At 44.4% G+C, this 27609-nt stretch overlaps 1 protein-coding gene across 9 annotated transcripts in view; it reads left to right on the top strand.

The window, feature by feature from the left end:
• VPS13B (vacuolar protein sorting 13 homolog B) overlaps nucleotides 1-27609 on the top strand; it is a 714157-nt gene that overhangs the window by 614517 nt on the left and 72031 nt on the right. For all 9 annotated transcript variants that reach the window (XM_053245154.1, XM_053245151.1, XM_053245153.1 and 6 more), the window contains one exon: nucleotides 16940-17101. In XM_053245154.1, the coding sequence (XP_053101129.1) occupies nucleotides 16940-17101 (162 nt within the window). The remainder of the gene's footprint in view (nucleotides 1-16939; nucleotides 17102-27609) is intronic.

The following is a 27609-nucleotide window of genomic DNA, read 5'->3' on the forward strand; positions in this document are numbered from 1 at the left end:
ACTGCTTATTAGCGTTAATTGTGAGCAACATGTTTCTTATGTGGCTTCCCCTCTGCCACATACAGAAGATGAATGTCCCATTGCTAAATGTTGTTTGGTATATGGGGTCCACAGTCGACTCTACTCTGCCAGACAAAATCATGAGCACCACGGTCAGTTGAATACTTCACATTTTCTAACTGAAAATCAGAGACAAGTAATCTTGTACACAGCATAGATGGGAGCTGACATATGAAGCATAAAGCAATTTGGCCTTGCACCTTTGGGTCAAGAGTTCAAGATTAACAGAAGCCTCTGTCAGTATTTGTTTCTCCCAATATGTGGTCTACTTTTTCTCTCTCTTAATAATGACGCAAGATTTAGAAGTAGATTAGGCTTTAAAGACACCATCAGGATTCATAATTCTAGGTCATATGTTTAAAAGTCAAGAACATGGGTTTTTTCTTTCTTTTTTCTAAGGTGCTGATTTCTCCAACATAGATAAACCTAATATGTTATAATGGAAAATGCTGCCTTAAACCCAGAGGCTCAATCTAGCTACAGTTGAGCATTTTTATGTGCTTAACTTTAATCACGTGCTTCATTCTTCTTTCATTCACATGCTTCATTCTGAAATCAATGGAATGTCAGAAGGCTTAATTTTGACTGAATCATGCCCAAGAAGTAGCAACAGGGCATGTCTAAATGCCAAACTGTAACCATTTACTATAGAAAGTAGTTCTAGAATTCTCAAAAGCTTGCATTCTTTTGCCAATAAAATGTAGGCCTTATAAAAGCTATCCCCTCACCAGATTTGTGTATTTTAAGCTGGTAGTAAGGTTTTATAAAAGCGAATTCAATGTATAGAGAATACTGGAGCTGTTTAATTCAGTAAGATACATAAGCAAAACGGTGGGGGGGGGCGGTTCGTGAAAATTCATTGTGTCTGCAACTGTGCAGTGTTGTTTCCACTCTAGTTCATTATTTTGACAAACTATCTTCTTCAAATCTGATGAGGCAATGGCTTCAAATAGTATGGGATGTTGAACAGTATAAGAGTCCCAGATGCAGTGTCATTTGGATACTCTTTAGAAAAATGTAAACTATCTATCACAGACTCTTCTAGTTAAACGTTTTCTAAAGTGCCACAGAATTTATTAGCGGTCACTTTTTAAAACATGTGGAAATCCATGTGTTTTATCCCATCAAGGCTCATGTGGTGGTTTTAACTTTTCTTGTTACTAGCAGATTAATCTCACTTCAGTTAAGAAAAGTGAATTTGAATCCCAAATTGTCCAGAAAAGTGAAAGTTTCTGACTCAGTCAATTATCTTGTTACCTTTCTACCATGAAGATTAGGGTGGAAAGATATAAGCCTCTCTCAGATCATGTAACTCTCTGCCAAGAAACACTTGATCCTTTCTGCTCCAAACTGAAGGCTGATCCAGGCATTATATTTTATCAGCCTGAATCCCAAGACCATGAATTTTATTCAGAGTTGCACAAGAACCTTGCTTATACAATGGGGCATTCTTGCCCCCTCGTTCCTGCTTCAGTCCCCTTCGTCCCCTTGAAAATACGCTTTAGATGTGTGGGGCACTTTCCAAAAGAATGACAGAGGAAGTGCAGGGGACAGATGAATTAGTAGCAATTGAGGGGTCACCTTGAACAAATGGAAGTGTCTTTCTGCTTCTGCAAGACATCTTTGGATACAACCCTATATCATAAGAGCCATGTTGTAAGCGATTTGAATGGATAGCTGTCACTCCCAAGACAAGATTTGCCTCCAGAGCAAATGGGAAGTCTTGAAAACTGAACAATTGAAACATTCAACTTTTTCTGGAAGTTGAAACTGACTTGACATTCATATGAGCTCTGGGCATACAAAATGAAAGGTTTGCCTAAGATTCTAGAGCAGCATTCAGCATCAATAATTTCCAAGATGGGAGGAATGGCAGGTCAAATGTGCTTCAGGCAGCAGCAGGAGATCTGAGGAGAGAAGAAGAAGGGTATGCTCATCTGCAAGTAGTGCTTAATTTTTAAGAGAGGTGCCAGAGATTAGGACTTCCTGAAAAGTCTGCTCTTTAATCCTAAATGTGCTCAAGCAGGCTACGCTGCTAACTCAAGAAGGAAAGGCATTGTGTACTTGTGTAGAGGCATGTGGAACGTGCCTGAAGATTAAAATTTGTTCTGGTTAGCCAGCCTGGGAACAAGTTAAGCCTTGAGTACAAGCAAGAAGAGTGAGCAGGAACAAGCAGGGTGAGAAACTTCTCCCCCCCACTGCCTGATCACTGTTTATGCACACTTTTCTCTCTTGCATTCTGGGAGCACAGAATTGGGAGAGAGAGAACACTTTATCTTGTCATCTTGACCTCCTCCTTCATTTTTTGCTGGCTCCTCTCTCTCTCTCTCTCTCTCTCTCTCTCTCTCTCTCTCTCTCTCTCTCTCTCTCTCATATATATATATATATATATATGCTACCCTTTTGGGGTTAGGGTTTTGCCAAGCTGAAGGATAGACTGACTATGGCAGCTATGTATTGTTGCCAGCTAGAATCTGGGGGATATTTTGATGGCCACGATTGCATCCCTGTAGGATTTGCATGACTACTTCAAGTTGCTACAGAGCAAGGTAAAGTATACCACTTGTACAAATCCCATCATGCAGTAGTGGCTGTAGTGCACACAGGCATGCCTGAAGGAATGGAAAAGTGACACAGTGATTGTAGCGGGGAGGAACCTGTAGCCCAGCTACACTTGTAAGTAGCTAAAAGCCAGTATTGTGCTACATCCCTTTGGAAAAGAAGCTGATTTATTACTATGAATTTTATTTATAAACCGCTCTTCTGGAAGATCGTGCCTGTTGACATATCAGAAATGCTTTCACGGAGGTATTGTTGTTTGCCAGGTACAAGGAAGAGTGCTGATGTTTTAAGGAGCTTGTGATAGGCCACAATCTGTGAATTTTAAAAAGGTTTTATTGCATGTATCTTAGCCTTCTTCCAAGGAACCCAGGAGTATGGAGCACATGGAGTTCTGTCTTCACAATAACCCTGTGAGGTAGGTAGGCTGGACTGGCCAAGCTCAGGAAAGTTTATGGCTTAACAGGGACATGACCTCAGATGCCTCTGTTCCATTCTGATCCTTTGTTCACTACGCCACACTGGCAGAAACAGTTTCATAACTAGAAGCACACCAGTTAACATGGGGCTGTCTGCTGAGCAGAAGTGTTGAAGTTCAGAAGTATGCTAGACTTGTTCTCCCTTTCGATTTTCACAGAATATCTGAAACTCTCCAGACCTTCCAAAGGGAAAACAGAGGTCTAGGAATCTAGTCTAGAGGGCCGTCAAGCTCTTTCTGAGAAGTTGATCTGTCTATAGACAGGTTTGGTTGTCGAGCCTTTTGATTTTCCAGAGCTTTTACTCATTCATCTTATTGCATAAGCTCTAATTTCAGGCTTCTGTGTTCTCTTGCTGTCACACTTGATATGGCTTCTGTATAAAGTTCAATTGGGTTGGTTTTATTTCATGCACACAGTGGTGAAGGTCAACATATACATATACAAGGTTGGTGTCAGGTTTGGTGTACCATGGGGCAAAGACCTGTAGGAGTCCCCCCTGCTGTGCTGCCCCTGCCAGTGCTTACCCTCTTTCCCCCAATGACCTGGGCAACAGACAGACTTGAGTCCTTCATGCTTCCGCCCACAGTTACAGTGGTGGAGCTGAAAGGGGACTCTCCTCCATCTGCTGCCCAGTTAGCTTTCCTGGCCACATTAGGACTATCAGTGCACAGTGGAGCCCAGCCAGAAAAGCAAAGTTGCAGTGGGCAGATGTGTGTTTTCTAGAACTGCTGCTTTGTGATGGCACAAAGGATGGCTCACATCCACGGTTGTTGCTACTGCTCCCCACCACCACTCGGCAAGCCTCACTGGGAAATGATTGGGAACAGCAAACCATCCTATTCCTCCCATTGTTGCCATTTTACAATTCCCACATGCTCTGGCATCTTGACGCTGCATCAAGGAAGCAGGACATTTTGGAATTGTAAAATGGCACTAACAGACAAAGGAGAAGGGGCTGCAGCTGCTGCTCATGACAACTGCCTGACAAGTCTCCCCAGTGAGCCCTGGTTTACTGGGTGGTGGTTGTGGAAGGAAGCAGTGGCAGCAGCAATCTCTTCATGGCCTCAGGGGTTGACTGTGCAAGACTGAACCTTTTTGTGGGCATTGCCCTCTAGCTGGTGCCCAGCCTGATCAATCCTTTATGCCATCCATACATATGTACGCAATTCTTCCTGTGGATATAATAGGCTTGTTCCTGTGCCAGTTTTTACCCCATTGTTTCTTGAAGTTTAAATGTAATTTAGTGCCCAATTAAGTACAGTTATACTGATAGAATTATGTGGGTCTCGGGTGTTCTATTACGGTGGCTGAAGATCACTTGCAAACCAGTTCATTTAATGGGCTTTGCTTGCTCCTCAAGCATAGGTTGATGGGGTTCATAATGAATGGGAATTTCAATAGATCCAACCTCTTGTGTCTTGAACTGCAGACACACATAACCCAGTTTTTCAGTTTAAGGCTCTGGATGATGTACCTAAGGATAGTATGACAATAGAGTTGCCATATCCAAGTCCTTCAAATGTAGATAGGGTCATTTGCATATTATGCAAATCAGCTTAACTAAATTAGCATTCTTGATTTGTATAATTTCCAGGAAACATTTAACTGCTGCTGCTGCCGCCGCCATGTATGGGTGGCTGCAAGAGAATGGGTGGCTGCAAGAGAATATTTTGAGTTTTTGCATTCAGATATAGACTTCCCATTGTTTTTTTAATTTCAAGAAATGTATTGTATACCGAGGATGTAATGGGCTACTCTATCTCATTTCTCTTAGTTCTTCATCTGATGCAACAGTGCAGGGTTTCCAGTCCCTCTGTCAACATAATATAATATTGGAATTCTAGGGTGGGAGAGGAATTTTCAGTTTGCCCAGAATCTTATGTGAATAAACAATTACCGTATTTTATGGAGTATAAGATGCACTTTTTTCCTTGAAAAATATCCCCCCAAATCCAGGTGTGTCTTATACTCCGATTGGCCGGGGAGAAGTTGAAAGTTTAGGGCTTGTCAGGAAAGAGAGGGGGAGGAGGAAGAAGGGTTTGGAAGGATAGGGGTGGGGGGTTCCATTAAGGGTGGGGGAGGATTTACTTACCCCTCCCGCACTTTCCCCACTCTGGCACCGTATTTCCTTTACAAATCGGGCGGCAGGATACCTCCCTGCCGCCCCCTTCTCCTTGTTCTGTTCAAATCGGGCGGCAGGATACTTCCCTGCCGCCCCCTTCCCCGCTGGGCTCCTTTTAGAAATGGGGCGGCAGGATACCTCCCTGCCGCCCCTTTCCAGGCTTGGCGGCAAAAGGCTTCTTAAAGCCTTTTGCAGCCAAGCAGGGAAAGGGGCGGCAGGGAGGTATCCTGCCGCCCCATTTCTAAAAGGAGCCCAGCAGGGAAGGGGGCGGCAGGGAGGTCCCTGCCGCCCCTTTTCCGCTGGGCTCCTTTCCAAAATCGGGCGGCAGGATACCTCCCTGCCGCCCCTTTCCCTGCTTGGCTGCAAAAGGCTTTAAGAAGCCTTTTGCACACGCACGCACAAAAGGCTTCTTAAAGCCTTTTGCAGCCAAGCCTGGAAAGGGGCGGCACGAGCCCGCGCAGGCGAGCGCCAGTCCGCAGGAGCCGCCGGAGGCACAAGGTGAAGGAGGTCCCGGGCGGGTCTGCCGGCAGCCGCAATGAGCAACAACTAGCAGCAGCCGCCGCTGCCGCAGGTCACCAACGTGGGCTCGCTGCTGCTGGCAAGAGGGAAAGGACAGAGCGGGGCTCGGTGGGAGGGCTTGGAGGAGAGATGGAGGCGAGAGGAGAAGGAAAGCTCGAAAACTTAAAAACTAGATGAAAATTTAAGGTGCATCTTATAGTCTGTAGCGTCTTATAGTCCATAAAATACGGTATATGTTCTAGGAGTCCTGAGCATCCTTTAGACGTACGTGTGTGTGTGTGTGTGTGTGTGTGTGTGTGTGTGTGTGTGTGAGAGAGAGAGAGAGAGAGAGAGAGAGCGCAACATTATGTACTGCCTCTTTAAGAGGCAAGCCCAGAAGGCTTCAGGATAAAAAGACCATGAGAGATAGAGAGAGTCTGCCAAGTGAGATTTAATCACTTCCAGTTTAATTTCAAGTACAGTTCTTAAATCTTTGCAGCCTATTCTGATAAGGTGCGTCTTTTGCTAACAAGTAGAAATTCGAACACACTACAGTAAAAGCTATAATCTTGATTTGTATTGTGATGACCCAATCTGTTACAGCCTTCTCACAAGGAACTGCTTCACTTCTTGAAGACTATCCTGGTTTCCATTCTTTAGACCAAGGGTGCTGTTGTAGCCTCTAACTGTTTTCTTTTTCCAAATGGTGGTCCAGGGTCAGAAGTGTATTTTGCTCTACAAGCTGACCCACTCACAAGTGGTGAAGCTCCATACAGCTTTGGCGCTGCCCACTAGTAACTGCTTCACACTTACGCAGCACATGTGTTCAGGCATAGCATTGCGTATACGTATACACATTCCTACATTACAAATGTATTAAAACATTAAAAAGTGTGGAATATATTTTTTACAGGAAAGTATTTTTCTTTTCCTTCTGCATGAAACTGGGTGGATTCTCATTGGTCTCTAATTAAAATCTAGAAGGGTCTAATGGGGACAGATTTGGTTAGCTTCCAGCTGATCATCCTTGCTTTAATTAGTGAATTTCATCGTTATTGGAAAATCTGTCCATTCAGTTATTAACTTCAGGGGAATAAGTAAGTAAATTTATTATGGTCCTTAGACCAGCTTTTCAGGGGAATATGATATTCTGTCATGCATTGAGAATAAAGCAGTTAATTTATTCACTTATTTATTATTTATTATTTATTCTATTAACCCTGTTCAGTTAATGGAAAAGTGTAGAATGAGAATTTTGCATTCTCTACATTGGTTTTCCAGATAGGCCAAAATTCATAACCGTGCAAAACTGTCTGATTTCTTCTTATTTGATGCTTACTAAATTTGTATACCTAAAAAAGTTTCAGTGTGTTTACGGAAAGACAGAACAAAACAATCCAAATAAAAATCAAGAGCAGCAGGAAAAAAAAAATCAAAAAGATCCCAGCTGTAGCAATGTTGTAGCTCCTGTTTCCACTGAAGCATTTCATACACCATTATTTAATATAGCAATAGTGTTTGCATTATCTTCTTCCCTCCAGCAAATTGACAACAAAAGTTCAAATTAACTCATTTAAACATCTTGCAGTGCTAAGCTTCCAGTCTTTTTTGGATTTAACTAGAAAATTTAGTAGATATTTCCTCAAGGGGAAAAAATGTTTTATGCATTCACAAAGGTCTTGTCTGCATGAATGTAACATATCGAGTTCTTTAGGTTTTAAATTCTCCCTTTAAAGAAGAGCATTCTGTAAATCTGTAACAAGGAAATCCATGTTTGTGGGTAGATCTCTGGGCATGTGGGTATGGCAGCTTGACAATGAAAAGTCATAGATCCACCACTGGAGAGTGCCAAAACAAACTGTGTGCTCTGAAGTGGCACCAAGAATGTTGGCCTTGCTTTTCCCAGACACTACTATACATGGTACATACAGATGCCCTGTAGAAATCTTTGCTACTAGCTTTGGATGTTTTGCTGACTTCTCAAACTTTTTTTTGTATAAAGCATTTGGATGAGAAGAGGACCGCATTAAATTTTGTTGTACTGTAGTGTAGAGCTTGGCTTTGGTAATCCCAAAGGAAAATCCCTTTAAATACAGCCCTACTCTAGCTATCTCTCACACTCTCCCCATGTGTACTGTACATGCATTGGACATAGTTATGAGTCCTGCAACTTGCTACTCTGCTCTTTGAGGACAGAAATTGACTCGGCACCTTATGTGCTTAACACTAAAGAATGACTTTAATTTACTTTTGCTGGATACTGGTGTGTACAATTAATGTGTGCATGGATGTTCATCTAGAAATAAGAGAAGAGGTATATTCATGGTCTAGGAAGAAAAGGTATAAGATGCATCTTCTTGTGGCTGTGCTCTTTATTCTGAACCTTTATTCTGGGGGATAAAATGAAGCCAAGGAGAAATGTTAAGAAAACACAGGAATACAGTAAAACATTTTTGCATATAGTGGATAATGGAGTATACACATTTGAACATGTGGTCACCATAGAAACCAAGTTCTGCTTGGGGATGGTGTAGGCATCCTACAGATGTTCATTTTACACGCACGCACGCACGCACGCACGCAGAGTTTTTAAGGATAAGTTTTCATAATGCTGGAAATTAATGAATCACATATTTTACACACCTAAGAATCAAAATTTGGCCCTTCATGTTTATTTAAATGAAGTGTTGACAGCAGCAGCTACCAAACTGAACTCTGTGGAAAACTGATGGCCAAGAAGGAGTTGGCTGACTAGAGAGACCTGGCCATCTTCCTTGCTTTTATACGCTTCTTTGAGCTCCTTGGCATTTTGCTGACAGAACATTGAAGTAACTGTAAACAATGGAGTTCACTTCTGCTGCTGGGAGAAGATGCTGTGGAACAAAAGGACACTGTGAAATAGATCCTTCTCTCAAACAAACTGAAGGCCATCTTGAAGCTGTCAGGCAACTACAGTTAGGGGGCGGGTTGTTCAGAAGAGGCAGATTTGCTAAGGAAAAGGATAACGAAGGAGATTGGAAATACAGAGAATGGGAATGAAGGAAACAGAGCTAAGTTGTAGGTTCTGTTGACTGAAATGGAAAGGGGGGGTGGAGTCGGGGAATGAAGATCTCCATAGCATTGTATGACACATTACTGGAAAAGTAATTGTTGTGAATAATTAGCTGCAAACTAAAGGTAGGGCAGGATAGAAGTATCTTGAATATATTACATCTACCTCCTTGAAGGACTTTTGGCAACATTGCCAATGGTTCTTCCACTGGCACCAAATTATTCTTGCCATGCAGGGTATTACATGAATGAATGAGTCCCTAAGGTTTTGGTAACTTATTCCAAATGAACCCATCACAGTATTATTGATGGAAAGATGCCCCCAATGCTCTTTACTCTTCCATTGTGATTACTCAGAACAGCAAAGAAGCCAAACTCAAGTGGGAAAAGAGTAGGGTGATCATGATACTGTGGGGACGGCAGGGGCAGGGAGATACAGTATGGTCACTGATTTTGGATTAATTTTGAAAATGCACTAGGCAGCCTAATACTTCACATGTCAGAAGTGCATGGTGTATTTTTAAAATGCCCATATGGATTTACAGAACTGTCCAAATTTCACCCCACACATCCTACTCTATATTTGTTGTCTTCATTTATCTGTTCTCAAACATAGAGGCAAGAAGTTGTTTGCCTTATAGCAAGGCACATTCATTCCTTGTTATTTTCCACTGATATTTGTCTGCAGCCATTGTTCATGAAACATGTTTAATTTGAGGGAGATATTATGATTTGTTGCCAGACAGTTTTAATGTTTACGATAAAAAGAGGGAGCTGTATCAAAAGAGCATCCAGATCTGGATTGTGATCCATTGTATCCATAAGAACTGGGTTTCTGCGCCTGCGCAGGGACCTCCCGGGCTGACTAGCTAGCTCCTCTTTGCGCCCCGCCCGTCTGCACGTGCCTTGCAGCTTCCGTTAGAATCGACGGTTGGGGCGCCTCTCCTTCAGTTTTCTCTTGACCGCCAAAGCGCTTACACCTCTTGGCTGTTGCTCCTCAATTATTATCAAAACTTTTGACTTCGGACTGTTTGACTATTCTCTACTGAGCGGATTAATTGGTTTGACTTCAGAACGAACAACGGACTTGATTTGGGACTCTGATTCTAACTTCGAAGTTTGTACAGGACGGTTTTGACTCGGAACGGTGAACGGACTTGATTACGGACTCTGCTTTGTTTGTTCCTAAGATTGTTTACTGAATTTGACTCGGAACGGCATTTGGACAATGGAAGCTAAGAAGACATTCAAACGATGTGAAAAGTGTCGAGCAAAGTTGCCTTCGACTGATTATCACGACGCCTGTTTGATGTGCCTAGGAGAGAATCATAACACGGCGGCATGTAAGATATGCTGCTCGTTTTCAAAACAAACTAGGCAAAATAGAGCTCTCAGGCTTCGAGCTGCGTTATACGAGGAGGCACTTCGGCCGCCAACTCCTCGTCCGTCGGCGTCGATGAGTTCCGGTTCAACATCGGGAGCTTCGATGTCGAAGGAGTCCGGTGCGTCAAGCTCCCCGGGATTGGGTTCCAGTGGGTCTGCTGATAGGCAGTCTAAAACCACTGTTGACACTCTGTTTAAGAAACCAAAGGAGGTTTCCAAAAAACGGAAGCATAAGGATAGAGATCGTCATGCTTCTGAGAGGGAAGGTCGCCATCGTGAGGAGTCTCGACATCGAACTCCCTCACCGACGGCAGCACAGATTTACGACGTGGACTCGGCTGAGTCCCCTACAGCCTCGACGTCGACACCTCCGGTATCGACGGTCAGGATGGTCTCGGCTTCGACATCGACGTTAGTCTCGACGTCGACACCAGCGCCGACATCGAGATTGGACCAAGGCAGTCTGGGACAGGCGTCGACATTGGAATCGACATCGACGTCGATATCAGCGTCGAGACATTTGCAAGTCTCGGCATCGGAGCCTCCCATAACTGCCCAGGCGGTGTATGCCATTCCTCCGTCGGCGTCCACGGTGCCGGAGCAGATATTGAATGTGAACACTGCTCCTTCATCGGTGTTGACGGCTTCGACATTGAGGAGGATTCCTCATCTTTTGTCACCGGCATTGACGCCGGCACAGTCCCCCTCGACGCCAAGGACTCCGAGTCTGGCTACACACGGGGACGGACTTAGAGAACTGCTGGAGTCGAGTTCGAGTACACCCTCGGGTGCGACGTTTCGCGGCTTCCTGTCGACAGGCTTAGACGAGGGTCCTGGAGGTGGAGAGCTGGCTGATCTGCCTCATGTTGCCTCACTGACACCAGCAGTGGTCCAGGATCCAAGAACCGATGTCGGGTGCTCTACAATGCTGCAGCCAACTCATTCCTGCGGTTTCCGCCATGGGGTGCCGGATGATTATGCAGAGTTCTTGCGTTGGAAAGCGGCACAGGTAGAAATGCAACCAGTGCAAGGGCTGCGGAATTTTGTGCAGGCTGGACAACTTGCTCAGCCGCTGCTGCAGTCAGAGCATGCAGACCATCAGGGGCCGTCTGTGAACTTGCCTATACAAACACCATTGGTGCAAGTTCAAACCTACATTCCAGAGAATTCACAATTACCTGTGGTCCAGACGAGGATGCCAGAAAAACCTGCTGGGAAAAGAAAGAGGAAAGCAGCACCTCCTCCTTCTGAACCATCATCTTCACCCTCTGATGACAGTGAGGACGATGAGTCGGGACCAGCCTCTGACAGAGATGATATCAGTCGTAGGTCTGACCCCCCTTCGGATGTGCCACCAAAACTATCCACCTCGCCAACTGAGGAATTGAAAGCTTACCATATCCTCATAAGGGACATCGCTGAAGCCCTGGGCATGGACGTAAGCTCTCCGGATGCGGACGTTGCTGACCCGGTCTATAATATGATGAAGCGGTCTAAGACTTCGCATCCTGTTGCCCTCACCATGATTCCTGGGATAGACAAGGCTGCGAAGGTGGCATGGGACTCAGTGGGGGTCGGGGCTCCGACTTCCAAGCGCATTGAAAATTTGTATAGGGTGACTGAAGGAGAGAACTCTTACCTGTTACGTCATCCTATACCGAACTCCTTGGTTGTCAGTTGCGCTTCATCCACCAAGAGTGGACACCGTCATTCCACGCCTGCTGACAAAGAAGGGAGGAAAATGGACGTTATGGGTCGAAAGATCTATAGCACCTCCAGTTTAGCAATTCGTATTGCTAATTATGCGGCGTGTATGGCACGCTATAACCATTTACTTTGGGATGCGCTCTTACAGGATTCATCCTCTTTGTCTCCGGAGGACTTCCAATGGAGATTTAATGATGTGTACGAAAGAACAACGGCAATAACGCGCCAACAACTGAGCGCATTTAAACACTTGTCGGAGACGGAATCGAGAGCAATGGTGACGGCAGTGAGCTTGCGCAGGCATGCGTGGCTTCGCTCAGCAACCCTGCAGGCAGACATGAAGGAGAAAGTCGAGTCCTTGCCATTTGACGGCAAAGGTTTATTCCATGAGGACACGGACACGTCAATGGAGACGTTAAAAAAATCTAAATTCACTGCCCGCACCTTTATGGTGCCTTCGAGCGGTTCCAGCTCAACCGCAAGGAGCCGCACTTATTATCAGAGAAAGAGTGATCGGTATCGGGACCGCAAAGAATACCGAAGACAATTCAGACCTTACCAACGCGGTAAGGGCTTTAACCAAAAACAAAAAGGAAAAACAGCTCGTCAAGGCGACAAGGACGCTTCCAGCAAGAGCTTTTGACGGGACTGTTCGTCCACTGCATCAGTTTTGCAGCAGCCAATTAAGTCCAACGCTACAATCCAGGACCCACTACATCGGCCCTGTAGTTGCCAGGATCAACATCAAACTGGCAAGCCGTGCGCCAGCATGGCACAACATAACATCCGACCGGTGGGTACTGAGAATAGTGCAGACTGGATATGCGTTGGAGTTCGAGACAAGGCCTCCCTTCTCTGGACTGGTCTATACGCCGGCCACGGAGGTGTTGCGGGAGGAGGTCAAGGTGCTGCTGGAGAAACAGGCGATCACGCGGGTGCAATGGGCGAACAGACTGACCGGCTACTATTCCCGGTATTTTCAGATACCAAAGAGAGACGGTGGAATAAGAGCCATAATGGACCTGAGGGGGCTCAACCTCTTCATTCTGACCAGGAAATTCAGGATGGTGACGCTGCAGGGAATTCTGCCTCTGCTGGTGAACGAACAGTGGGCAGTTACTCTGGATCTCAAGGACGCTTATTTTCATATCGGGATACAGGAGAGTCACCGCAAGTTCCTCCGGTTTACAGTAGGGGCACAGATCTATCAATATGTGGTGCTTCCATTTGGACTTTCTACTGCGCCCAGAGTGTTCACAAAGGTGATGGCGGTGGTTGTAGCCCACCTGCGAACTCAGGGCTTGAGGCTGTATCCGTATTTAGACGATTGGCTCGTGGTGAGCCACGACAGGAGTTTACTGACCCGCCAAGTGCAGATGCTGCTAGCCTTGTTGGAGTGCCTCGGCATCAATGTGAATTGGAAGAAGTCGAGACTCGAACCCATGACTCGAGTGAACTTCATCGGAGCAGTGCTGGACTTGAAATTGGCCAGGGCGTTCTTACCTGCGGAAAGAATTACCCAAATGCACGAACTCATACGTCACTTTCAGAGGACTCCACGGCAGCCAGCGGTTCGAATCCAGCGGATGTTGGGTTTGATGGCATCATGCACCGCAACGGTGTCACACACGCGCCTCCGCATGCGCACATTGCAGCATTGGTTTCTCCACAACTTCCGACCCAATGTGGATGGCCAGAATATGCACTTGACACTACCACAACATGTCCTCGCCAGCCTGGGGTGGTGGCTAGACATGGACAATTTGGGCAAAGGAGTCGAGTTTGTGTCCAAGGAGCCCACCTCCCGGATAACGACAGATGCCTCGATGGCGGGCTGGGGTGCGCATTGCGCCAGCGTATGCGTGCAGGGGACATGGACCCAGTTGCAGAGACTTCAGCATATAAATTACTTGGAGCTATTGGCTGTGTTTCAGGGCCTAAGGGCATTCGAACCTATGATAAGGGGACGGTCAGTACAGCTGGAGTTGGACAACACGACGGCGATTGCCTACCTCAACCATCAAGGGGGGACAGTGTCACTGTCTCTTTGCCTACTTGCGAGAAAAATATGGGACTGGTGCATTCAACATTCAATTCACCCAGTGGCAATACATATAAAGGGTGTAGACAACTGCTTGGCCGACAGGCTCAGCAGGGACATCAGTTTCAACCAAAGACACGAGTGGGAAATCAACCCGATGTATCTCGACAGGGTGTTCGAGATCTGGGGGGTCCCATCGATAGACTTATTTGCCACGGTTGCCAACAAAAAGTGTGCCAATTATTGTTCGCGTGCGGGCATAGGCCAGGGATCCCTGGGGGATGCTTTTCAACGGGCCTGGAAGACGGGGCTGTTATATCTCTTTCCCCCGCTGCCGTTAATGGGCCGTGTGGTTGCGCAGATATTGCGGGACCAAACGAAATGCATACTTCTGGCCCCATGGTGGCCACGCCAGCCGTGGTTTGCCACACTTCTGGGAATGTCTCATTCAGTGTTCCACAAGTTCCCCAGGGCTCCAAACCTGTTGCAAAGAGAACACGGAAAGGTGTTACACCCCGAGGTGCACTCTCTCAAGCTGACCGCTTGGAGAATCAACTATTAAACAACATCTTACTAAACAGTAGGCGTGCGTCGACAAGACGCAGTTATGCCTGCAAGTGGAACCGCTTCAAGAGTTATATGAGGGGGAAGAGTGTCACGCCATTGCGTGCGACCCCTCGGGATGTGCTACGTTACCTGACATCGCTCAAACTGAGTGGATTGGCGAATGTCTCCATTAAGCTGCATTTGGCTGCAATCTCGTCAAAGCACAGGGGATGGGATGGGTCCACGGTTTTCTCCCACCCGGAATGTAAGCGTTTCCTGAAAGGTGTAAATAACCTTTACCCTCCTGTGCGCAGCCCAATGGAGCAGTGGAGTCTGTCTTTAGTACTCTCCGCCCTAACGGAGGCACCCTTTGAGCCACTGGCGACTATTCCGCTAAAGTTTCTGACTTTGAAGGTGGCATTCTTGGTAGCCATTACATCGGCTAAGAGAGTGAGCGAGATGACGGCCCTGCGGATGGATAGACCCTACACTCAATTCTATCCACACAAGGTTGTGATGCGTCTCGATCCGAGATTCCTGCCAAAGGTGGTAACAGATTTCCACTTAAATCAAGACATAGTGCTGCCAACTTTTTTCAGTAGTCCAGAGACAGACTTAGAGAAGGCCCTCCACACGTTGGACGTGCGTAGATCGCTCCTATACTATTTGGAGAGAACTCATGGCTTTAGGAAGAGTAAAAAGCTTTTTCTCTCCTTCCGGGGGCGTAGCAAGGGCCGTCCAATCTCTCGCCAGAGACTTGCTCACTGGCTAGTGGAACTGATTTTCCTCGCCTATAAAAGCCAGAAGATAACACCGCCAAAGACGGTTCGGGCTCACTCTACTAGGGCCTACGCAACGTCTGCGGCACATCTGTCAGGCATTAAAATGGCAGATGTCTGCCTGGCGGCGACATGGTCATCGCATCTACCATTCGTGAAGCATTATGCTTTGGATCTGCGGATGGCTAGGGAGGCGAATTTTGGAAGATCAGTGTTGAAACGTGTGTTGGCATAGCTGGGGGTCATCTGCACCCGCCTCCTTATGGGGTAGCTTGCTAAACACCCAGTTCTTATGGATACAATGGATCACAATCCAGATAAACAGGTTGCTTACCTGTAACTTATGATCTGGATGTGATCCGTTGTATTCATAAGTCCCTCCCAGCCGGCCCCGCTGCAGAATGCCTGGACTAGTGGATGCTGGTGTGCGGATCGTCATTTATATGGCGGTCTGCGAGAAATCTGAAGGAGAGGCGCCCCAACCGTCGATTCTAACGGAAGCTGCAAGGCACGTGCAGACGGGCGGGGCGCAAAGAGGAGCTAGCTAGTCAGCCCGGGAGGTCCCTGCGCAGGCGCAGAAACCCAGTTCTTATGAATACAACGGATCACATCCAGATCATAAGTTACAGGTAAGCAACCTGTTTATGTGTGTGCCACTGATGGTTGCCATGGAATAGAAGAAAATACCAATCAGTCCCTTACATATGTTCCAGAATGTGTCAAAAGAATTAGTAGTTTAGACACTGTGTTTATTTACCTCATGAAATTTGCCAGTACCATCAAATTATTCTTCAGTTCAGGTCTGCACAACTTCGGCCAACCAGCAGTTTTTGGACTACAACTTCCATCATCCCCAGCCACAATGGCCAGTAGTTAGGGGTTATTGGAGTTCTAGTCCAATATCTGCAGGAGGCAGGTATTCCAATATCTGAAGTTTGTGAAACTTCCAATATCTGAAGTTTGTGTAACCCTGATCATGGAGTGAGTACTTTTGCATTGTTGTTTGAACTCTCTGGTACAAAGTGGACCTGATGTGTTGCAGTCAATTAAGTTAGTGCAACAGAGCATTCTGGAAGCTGTATGTGAGCAGTAAGTTTGCACCCAGGTCAGAAAGTAACTCATTTTTTAATGCAGTTGTGTGGGGGGATGAAATCTGAGCTTGATATTTTGATGTGTGGTGTTTCTGCATTTAACTAGGAGGGTGTATATGGATGTGGATCTGGAATCAAATGTCAGTGGCCAAACAAAAATGTTGATAACCCTTCTTCCTTTGAATTCAAAAAAGCTTTCAAAAGTAAATTTTTATTTAAACACATTTTGAAATTTCAGTTCAGCCGTTGAACTACAGATTTTTATGTCACATTGGAGGACAAATATGTTATTTTACTGTTGTCTTCATATGTAAAATCTCCTCAGATGTCTCCTTCAGTATTCTTGTTTGTAATAAACGTGTCCAACCCCTGCTCAAAGCATCTTTTTAAAAGTTGAGTTTTCATCATCTTTGTGACTTAAAATTCAATGAATATAAATGAAAATATGTTTGGGGGACCCCTAAATTGTTTTGCCATTTGTGATACAGAAAGAAAGCTTTGTAGGAAAAGCTTGTGACAGAAGAGTTTTTTGGTGTAGAAACATTTGCCACTAGGCAGACAGCTGCCAAACATCTTGCAATTAATCTGACGCTTGTTTGGCTTTCCTATTCCTTTCCTTTCAGAACCAGTGCCCTGAGGCAGAAGAGTTGGTCTTCAGCCATTTTGTAATCTGTAATGACACACAGGAGACACTGCGGTTTGGCCAGGTGGATACTGACGAAAATGTTTTGCTGGATAGCCTCCGCAGTCACCAGTACAGCTGGCGCTCTCACAAGTCCCCGCAGGTATGTGGAGGGGGGGAAATGCCTGACAAGTGCAGTGATTGTTAAAACTGGGTGGTGTTTTAATCATTGATTCTGGTTTTTTATTCAGCTATCTTTAGCTTTCCAGATTCCAGCTGGAGTCGCACGTTTTAGCTGCAAGAGACACAAGAGATAAACAAAACGATGAGGAAACCCAGAAGTGTTTAGATTTAATTCAAGTTTGGAACTGAACATCCGTACCCTTTCCAATATCTCCCCCCCGCTTAAAAACCAACATTCGTGGAACTTAGGGCTTCTCAACCAAAGTACTGTACAACAATAGTTTGTCAGGTCACAAATATATATTATATCTTTTAGAGGGAATATATATTATAAATATATATATTATTATATATTATATATTATATTATATTATATATTATATTATATATTATATATATTATTATATTATATTATATATATTATAAATATATATTATATCTTTTTCTTTCCATCCTTGGAGATACTGACACAGTCTCCTGACCATCAGCTACATCATTTTTCATGTGAAATATGTTCATAGAGCTTTGCATGAGTTTTTCCCTGCTTTTACACATTCTGAAGTTGCCTTTCTGCATCTGGCTTCACAGTGTATATGTGCACAGTGAAACAGTCTCATAGGAAAATAGGGAGCTGCCACATACTGAGTCAGACCCTTGGTCCATCTAGGTCAGTACTACCTACACAGACTAGCAGTGGCTTCTCCAAGGTTGCAGGCAAGAATCTCTCTCAGCCCTATCTTGGAGATGCCAGGGAGGGAACCTGGAACCTAGATGCTCTTCCCAGAGCAGCTACATCCCCTCAGGAGAATAACTTACAGGGCTCACACATGTAGTCTCTCATTCATATGCAACCAAGGTGGACCCTGCTTAGCTAAGGGGACAAGTCATGCTTGCTACCACAAGACCAGCTCTCCTCTCATGAAGGATCATCACACTTTACACATGTGTTTAACATTAATTTCTTCACAGAAATGTCTTCTGTATATTGACTCAGTAACGTGAAGAGACTCTAGCACAGGGATTCTCAATGTTGGGTCCCCAGATGCTATTGGACCAACTCCCATAATCCCCACCCAAAGGCCAGTGGGGCTGGGGATTATGGGAGTTGAAGTCCAATAACATCTGGGGACCCAACGTTGAGAATCTCTGCTCTAGCAAATTGGGTGCATCTAGTGTTGGCTTTTTTCTCCACACTTCCCCTTCTCACCCATGGAAAAGGACAAGTTGTGTGCAGGTAGAAGGGTTACTGTGGGATGATGGCCATTTCATTGGCCACAGCAATCTGTTCAACACAGGCAGATAAAAATTACACAAGAACATTTCCCAGACAACGGAATTAAGTGGGGTAAAGTAGAGTGAGTTATGGGGTAATATATTCGCCTCATATAAGCACAGTAAAGATAATTCAAATAAACCTGGGGTCCGTTCAAATAGAGCTGCTTTAATAGGGTTCCTGTCAGTGCCTTCCATTTCCCCCACCACCAGACACTTTTCATACCATACACCATTCACGTTCATTTAGGGTGTACCACTCCCAGAGTGGTAGTTTATGGTGAACATAAGTACATAAATGGGATTTTCTTAAAGCCTCTTCTTTTGCTTTAAAAAACCCCAAACATTTGCTTGGTGATCTTGCGAGACATTGTATGCACCAGCCCCGCGTGGGTACATACAATGCTCCACAAGATCACCAAGCAAATGTTTAAAGCCTCACTTTTTGTTGTTAAAAAATTTTTTTTGCTTGGTGATTTTGTGGAACATCATATGCACCCACCCCATACAGGTGCATACAGTGTTCCACAAGAGAACCAAGCAAATGTTTGTTTGTTTTTTAAAAAAAATAGAAAAAATTGAGGCTTTAAGAAAAGGCGCTCTATCAGCAAGGCCCCTCCATACATCTCAGAAGAAACATTGGTGTATATTGGATATATTGAAGTATCTCAAAAAGCTGCTGTAAAAAGTGGATCTTTTTAGCATGGAGATAATGTGGGCTAAGCTCCAAAGCGCAGGGGGAAACCCAAATTGTATATGGAGAGCTCCCGAATATCTTGCATGCACTTCAACCTCTATCTGCCCACTGTGTGTACGCACACCTGCCCTTCTCATGGTGAAACAAAGTAAAATCTCCATCTGGGAACGACCAGGGTGACTGTGAGTGCAGGACGGCTGTGAGATTGTTATTGCAGCAGCTATAAACATTATGGTTACCAGTCCTTCCTCAAAACACACCATGCACTACTGCTGTCTTTTCAGAACAGCCCCTTATGAAGAAGTATATTAAGGCTCTGTGCAGTAGTCACAGGTGGACAAAGTCGGTGGGTATACCGTCCATGAGGAGAAGAATGGCTGAACAGGGCTATAGAGTTGCTTCAGTTCAGACAAGATCAGATTCCTACACAGAAGGCACATAGACAGAGGACATAACAGATAGCAGCTGGCACACACACTAAAGAAGCTCCAGGACTTCTTACAAAGCAATGCTGCACTGCAGACTAGTGCAGCTCTAGTGCAGTTCATGCACAAGGGTGGTGATTTTTGTCAGTCTCTCCTGCCCCGGAAGCACTCCCTACAGCCTGGAAGTAGGTCACTTGGGGCAGGGTGACCCTCAGGAACCAACTTCGGGCTGCACAGAGGAATTTCAGGGAGAGATCAGCAAAAACCCTCCCTGTGGGGTCATGCACTCTGTAAGTGCAGAATATGCAGGAGGTGCCCTAAGGACTCCTGGGGCTTCCTTAGTCTTCATGTCATTCCGCATATGTGCAGATAGTCAGTGTCTGATTCTTGTACATACCTATATTTCTGTGTGTGTCCATTCACTGGGTGTATATGATGGCAAAGTGCAGTCTAGAATATATATGAGCAGTGCGTGGCATGTGTGACAATCAAACATCATGATCCACAGACAGATTACCTGTTATTTTCTACACAGGATTGCCTTCTATGCAAGTGCATAATGTTTTTATCATCTCCGCACCTAAAAGCCCTGGTCAGGGTCAGAATTCATTTACTCCAGGCTTCCTTTGGAAAGAAAGTAGTAGAATATTGGAAAGACTTTATAGAATTTGCTCTTGAAAGATGTGATGATGGTGTCTAGTTTAGCTGGCTTTAAAAGGAGGTTAGACCAGTTCATGGAGGATACAAGACGCTTCACACGACATGTGTGAAGCTCCTGAGGGGTTTCTGCAGAGAGAGTGAGCTTAGCCCGCTTTCCCCACAGACAAGCAGCCGCTCATAGCTGGGCGGCCAGATCAGCTGCCCACACGACTGCCAGCTCTGTCATGGAGCCGGCAGGGGCTGCGGGGTTTGGGGGCCACATGCCCCCCAAAAGTTCCAGGATGCCCGCATGAATACACGGGGCATCCTGGAGAGACCCCCGAGCCTGCGAGGCTGCTTGCAGCCTCCCGGCTGGGGGTCTACTTTTGTGTCACCGCGCACTGCGGCAACACACGGGCAATGAAATGTGGTTAACGGGGTGCTTGCTCCGTTAACCTCTTTTAAGGGGAGGGTGGTTTAGGCGGGCTAGCCACCTTGGGAGCACCCGGCTCGCCTGCGAGCCCAGTGGTTCCCACAACCACTGGAAAGCGGGCTTAACTCCCTTAGCCCGCTTTCCAGTGATCGTGGGAATCGCTTCAGTATCTGTAACTAGTCGTGATGGCTAAATGGAACCTTCGGGTTCTGAAGCAGTATGCCTCTGAATACTGTTTGCTGGTGTCAATCAGCTCAGAAGCAGTGTTACCCTACTTTAGAGCTTCCTGGAAGCATTTGGCCGACCATTATGGGAGCCAGGATGCTGGATTAGATAGGCCTCTGGTCTGATCCAACAAGGTTCTTCAGCTGTAAGAACATGCAGGCAAGCACTTTCCAAGTAATTTACCCTGTGGGAGTATGGTTTCTGCAGTCTGCAAACTGAGCAATGCATTCCTCTGTTGTTATCACACTCTTACCTGTGGGGTTGCAGCTACAGAATCTGACTGAAAACCAGTATGATTCAGGAGCTAGAGCTGGTCTGGAAACTGAGAGACCCAAGTTCAAGGTCTCTCCTCTTTGCCAAGGATGCCTTGGGAAATTACTCTCAATTCACAATTTATAAGATGGAAATAACTGGCATGTCCCACAGGGTTGTTTTGAGGGCAAACATAATAAAGATCGTAAGGATCCCAAGGTATACAGTTACAGTGTATGTATGGATTAGTGGTTTTAAGAAGCACATCTATGGTCCGAGTTAGTTTTTCTTATATTGCTGGTTGTCAGGCTTGTGATATTTGCAATTTGTAGTGCTGTTCTTGGGAAAGAGACAAAACAAGTCCCAGTGGCAATCAGCTGAATACATTTGTTAGTGCTGTATGAAAAACGAGTGTTGTGCCAACAGGCATAAAGTCTGGGCATGTAGTATAAGCAGAGAGGAGAGCCTACGAGAAGCAGGTCAACAGTGGAGCAGCTTTTCTCACTGGCAGGACAGCAGTGCTTGGCTCTCTGAAACTTTAGATTCTTGGGACGCTTTCTGGCAAGAATTGAGCGACATGAGTAACTCTGTTGAATACCCCCCAAGCCTTGTAACACTCTCTCTTATTATTGTTCTACTGACATTTTATTGCCTCTCCCATGACACTGGAGTTTAGAGACAGAAATGAACCATTTGGGTCACTTTACATACCAAAGACATAGGAGGCTCTCATGCCTAAGTCTGTTACTTTCCACAGTGTTGCAAAACCCCGCCACTCAAACGTGGGTGTAGTTTGCTCAATTTTAAACAAGTAATCATTGTGAATGTTGTGTTCCTTGGATGGAAAAAAATCCTCAACAGCTTGGTGCCTTGTCATCTTGGATAAGCAAAATGGTGTGTTTTAACCCCAGGCGGTAATCTTTCAAGCAGGGGACGTTTATAAGCGTAAGGCTTTAGCACAACTTCACTAGGACTTCAGGTGGCTGTGTGTGTGATGCTGTGCAGTGCATTGCAAATTGCTTCAGTGCCGGGGTGGCTCTTGAGGAACTCATTATCCAGAGGTCAGAATAGTGCCCAAGCATGGACGAGCCATACAAGTGTCAGATTAATGGAATGCTAGATGACTTCATAGTTTTGAAGTTATTTCATTCCTCATGATAATTCTCATCTTGCCAAGTTAGTGAATTTTAAGAACTCTGAGAGCAGATTGTGAGATAAATGTGAAATATGAAATAATCCATACTTTTGGAGTCAGGGACTTTCCTCTAGGCATTAGTTCATACTTGACTTACTTGACTCACACTTGGGGATAACATGAGTTAGGACAAGGTCTCAGATACCACATTCTCTGACTGGGAAAGAAAAACCCCTTGCACAACTTTGGCCATCTCATGTTTCTTGTTACAGAGGCACTAAGCAGCAGCAGTTGCCATAAAATACTTTATTTAACCTTTACAAAAATGTTTTTTTTAAGTATGGCAAGGCAGTTCACTTAAATGAAAATAAATAGTTTTCAAAGGATTGGGTTTCTTTAGAATTTATATCATTTAAAGCCTTAATTTTTCCTTCACTGATTAAAGTTAGGGAGAGGTGTTGTAATTGCCTATTTAAAATATATAATACTAATAAATGGAATGAATCTTACAATTCCTTTGGTTTGCTGTGGTGGTATGAAACTAAAACCTCAAAACACCTTTGGTTCAGATGTCAATTTGTATAAAGATCTGACTCATTGGATTAAAATTAAGTTTTTTATTCAGTAGTTATAATAACAAATAGAAGTTGTATTGTAATCACATATTTTGGGAGCCCACTGAAAATCTGTCTGTACAGAGGAATTTCAATGTTTTACCTAGAATTTCTCAGAAGTATCCCTTCCTTTGCATTCTTCCCACTCTATAAAATTCTGACTCCTAAATGCCTCATTAAATTTGCTTAAGATTTCACTTAGTGGATAATCGGTCTCACACCTTTTTTGTCGGACTCACTTGCTCATGAGTTCTTGACCTCCCTTGGGTTCGATGCATGTCAGAGAATATGGTTCTGCTCAGCTTTGCATTTGGAAATGTCCAGAACTGGTGAAATGTCTGATATCTTCACATGACCACAGTGACTTTCTAGCCTCATGAGAGCCTGACATGAACGTTTTGGAAAACAAGAGGTCTTATGAAGGTCAGTTTTGAGGAGATGAAAGGCAATGTCAACTGTTGGCACGTTACTTGCACAGCAATCAAATACTGGATCTAAGCTTTGGCCTTTGAATCAGTTTACAGCAGAAACCACCTTGCTCTCCAAAACAATCATATTCTTCAAGACATTTAGAGTACACTTTAACTTGTTTATAAACCATCTAGAAGTTGGGGTGACCAGCAAAGTAGCCAAATTTGCAGATGACACTAAACTATTTAGGATAGTGAAATCCACAATGGATTGTGAGGAACTCCAAAAAGATCTCTTCAAACTGGGGGAGTGGGTGACAAAATGGCAAATGTGCTTCAATGTGTAAAGTGATGCACATTGGGGCAAAACACACCAACTTCACATATATGCTGATGGGATCTGAGCTGTTGGTAACTGACCAGGAGAGAGATCTTGGATCACCAACTTGGATGGCTTTAAAAGGTGTTTAGACAGGTTCTATCAATGGCTATTAGTCTGATGGCTGTGGGCCCTCTCCAGCCTCAGAGGCACGATGCCTCTCAATACCAGTTGCAGGGGAGCAACAACAGGAGAGAGGGCATGCACATACCTCTTTCCTGTGGGCTCCCCAGAGGAATCTAGTGGGCCACTGTGTGAAACAGGATGCTGGACTAGATGGGCCTGGTGCCTGATCCAGTAGGGCTGTTCTTATGTACACTGAGCTCAAGTGAAATTCCTCAGTAGAAAGATGCATTTTGTTACTTTTCAGCAGCTTCTTTACAGCTGTAAAGTTCTTTTCTGTGTCATGGTAGGGTCTACAAAGATATCACTACTCTCACAATAAGCTTCATGTGGAAAAGGAATCAGCCTATACACATATGAAGCTGCCTTACACTGAGTCAGAGTATTGGCCCCTCGAGCCTGTCCACTCGGATTGGCAGTGATTTTTCAAAGCTCAGGCCTTTTTCTAGCTCTGTTACCAGAGATGCTTTAACTAAAGATGCCAAGGATTTAACCTGGGATCTTCTGGATGCAAAGCAGGTGTTCTTTCATGGAGCTGCAGCCCCTCCCCATGAACCTTCAACCTCCCACTGCCACTTCTCAGGAAGTGGCAGATATCGTGTGCAGTGTGTAGACTATGTGATGCTTCTTAAAAGCTCCATAAATGTTTAAGTGACCTCTACCAAAGATTCATTGTTAATGACTCTGGCTAATTGGGAAGAGAGACTCTTATGAATCCCTGTTCCCTAGCCTTTTTAGATCAGTGTATACTATCTGACTCTTATCAAGGATATCATACTCCTTGTTGTAAATGCAATAGCAGCCAGATTAGTGCCAGTTTTGAACTTTTCCTCTTTATCTGCTGATTGCTTTTTTTCTTTTCATGCTTTGTTCTATCACTCTGCAACCATAACTTTTAACTTTGCAGCATCTCTTGGCATGAATGCCTGATCCAGTGCCATTAGCCACTCTCCTTTGTTGCGCCATCACAGATCCCCTATGTGTCTCAGAAAAAAGCTTACAAACTTTCCCACTTCTCAAAACTGATTTACAGTAATGATACAGTTATTCCCTATAAAACCATTTGTAAAAGAATACACACAGGCAATTTGAATTAAATGTTGAACTAGAACAAACTAGAGTGGTTTGTTCAAAAACAACACATCAAAAACTGTGCAAATCTAAAATGTTCCTAATAGTTTTGTTTCCCATCCTGGCAATCTGAGCCTGAACATTTTACATCCAGGTATTTTGACTGCAAAGCTGAGTAATAACAATTGTTTTTGATGTTGCAGCAGTTGATGATATGGTCACAAAACATGTTTTTCCTGATATGGTGAATATTAGCCTGAGAGCAACTTCAGATATTACAGATGTGACATACACAATGGCTTTTCACACTTCTGAAGTACAACAGCAAACATAAAATTGCACGTCTCTTCCACAGTATGACGCATAAGTTGTACCAGTCTCTAGAATCTGTGCACTTGATCACAGGTCACCGTTCAAATGTTACTCTAGAAATGTGAAGAGCACCTGTGTATCCTTTTTCAACACTTGTCCATAATGTCCTAAGCCTCTTTCTGTGTAGGCCATTAGTAGTGTAGCTCCCTCTTTACCTGCTCTGTAGATGCTGAGATTCACAAGTCTCCCTAATCACACAATGTTTCTCTGCTTTCCCCACCCCAAGATGAGTATCCTTCTGACCTTTTTGTAATCTTTCTTACTTAGCCTTAATGCCAAATGCATATCAGTCTTTGTTGCACAAAATCAGGAATCCAAGCAAGACAAAGGTGCTCATTGTGGGGGATTGGAATCTGAAGGATGAGTTAGATCATCCTGTGCTGTTTGGGGTTACACTCCACCAGAAGGAACAGGTACGCAGCTTGGGAGTGCTCTTGGATCCAGGCCTCACCCTGGTATCTCGGCTGGAGGCTGTGTCCAGGAGCGCTTTCCATCAGCCTCGGCTGATTCGACAGCTGCGTCCATTCCTTGAAGAGAACGATCTCAAAACAGTGGTGCATCAGCTGGTAATCTCCAGGCTTGAGTACTGCAATGCGTTCTACGTGGGGCTGCCTTTGTATGTAGTTTGGAAACTTTTGTTAGTTCAAAATGTGGTACCAGACTGGTCTCTGGGGTAACCCAAGTTACCATATTATGCCAGTTCTCAAACAGTTGCATTGGCTGCCAATATGTTTCCGGGCAAAATATGGAGTGTTGATTATCACCTTTAAAACCATGAACAGCTTAGGTCCGGGTTGCCTTAGAGAGCGCCTTCTTCTGTATGATCCCCATCACACGTTGAGATCATCCAGAGAGATCCTTCTCCAGTTACCAACGGCATATCTGGTGGCGACTCAGAACCGGGCCTTCTCTGTAGCTCCCCCTTGCCTGTGGAATACACTCCTGACAACTATGCGTAGTAGTTCAGGCATGTTGTTGGCCTTCAATCGAGCACTAAAAATTTGTTTGGCCTGGCCTTCCAAGGCTTTTAAATTGTTCTTAAGTATTTTTAATTGGTTTTAAATGGCTTCGAACTGTTTTAAATTTGTTTTAATATTGTTTTAGGCAGTTTGTTTTAAATGGTGTTTGCTTTTGTTTTTACTTGTTGTGCACCGCCCAGAGCCTTTGGATGGGGCGGTATAGAAATGTAATAAATAAATAAATAAGTCAGTCAGTCAGTCAACATTCTGGTAATCTGATGACTGCTAGATGTAAACTGAAAGCATGTTCCTTGGTATGATACCCAGTTAATTGACTAGCTGTTCATACAGCTAAAGTAGGAGAAGTTGCCCCTAGAGAGGAGATTCTGCACTCAGACTGATTATTATTATTATTATTATTATTATTATTATTATTATTATTACATTTATATCCCGCTCTTCCTCCAAGGAGCCCAGAGCGGTGTACTACATACTTAAGTTTCTCTTTCACAACAACCCTGTGAAGTAGGTTAGGCTGAGAGAAGAGTGACTGGCCCAGAGTCACCCAGCTAGTTTTATGGCTGAATGGGGATTTGAACTCGGGTCTCCCCGGTCCTATCCAGCACTATAACCACTACACCACGCTGGCTCATTATCAATTAGATAATTATCAATTAGATCTCAGTGCAGAGCATTTTGTTTTGGAGTGGAAAGCTTTTTTTATTACATTGTTGACTGGGACCAGGTTTTGTATACCACGTCTCATGTTGTTGCTGTTTTTTTAGCTTCCTTTGTTTCTCCAGACTCGGCAGCAGTCTATTTATTTTGTTGTGGGGTATGTTTTCCCCACTGAAGCTTTGAACAACGTGGTTTCAGCCACTGCAGTTCCTTTTCCTTATTCTGTAGCTCAGATTTAAATATCAAAGCCATTAAAAGCTTTTATGTCACAGAGTACATTTTCCCCTCAAGGTACATATTATCTTGTATATTTGTGTTAGTGGTCAAGGTTTAACTCCAGTAAGTCAAAAGCCACCCACTGTACTGAACATGTTTGTTTTACATGCAGTTTTGTGCTGAGGGGACCAGAAATTGCCAGCAGGCTACTGAGTTGTAACATCCGAACAGTTTGTTATTGTGGCTCCATCTTAAAGGTCAAAGTCAGACTTCGATGGAAGTCTGACCGTTTCAGAGTGTTCATTCCATTAGCCTTGATTCATTGTCCTTGATGTGTGGGGGCTTCATTATCTCCATTCTCCAGACCTTGATGTATTTTTTTAGTACTGTATTAGAGGGAATAATTTTGTAGCGCTCTTTTTGGGCAGGGGGTAGGGGATTGACATAAATAGCTATATGGTAGCATTTCTTCACCCTCTCACTCATGCATATTAGCCTCAGTTAAAACAGAAGAATATACTTAGGAATTCACCTTTCAAGACTAGAAGTTTATTTACTTCATTAAATATAAAACACATGATTATCCAG

Source organism: Hemicordylus capensis, chromosome 4 (assembly GCF_027244095.1).
Source record: "Hemicordylus capensis ecotype Gifberg chromosome 4, rHemCap1.1.pri, whole genome shotgun sequence".
Classification (NCBI taxonomy): domain Eukaryota; kingdom Metazoa; phylum Chordata; class Lepidosauria; order Squamata; family Cordylidae; genus Hemicordylus; species Hemicordylus capensis.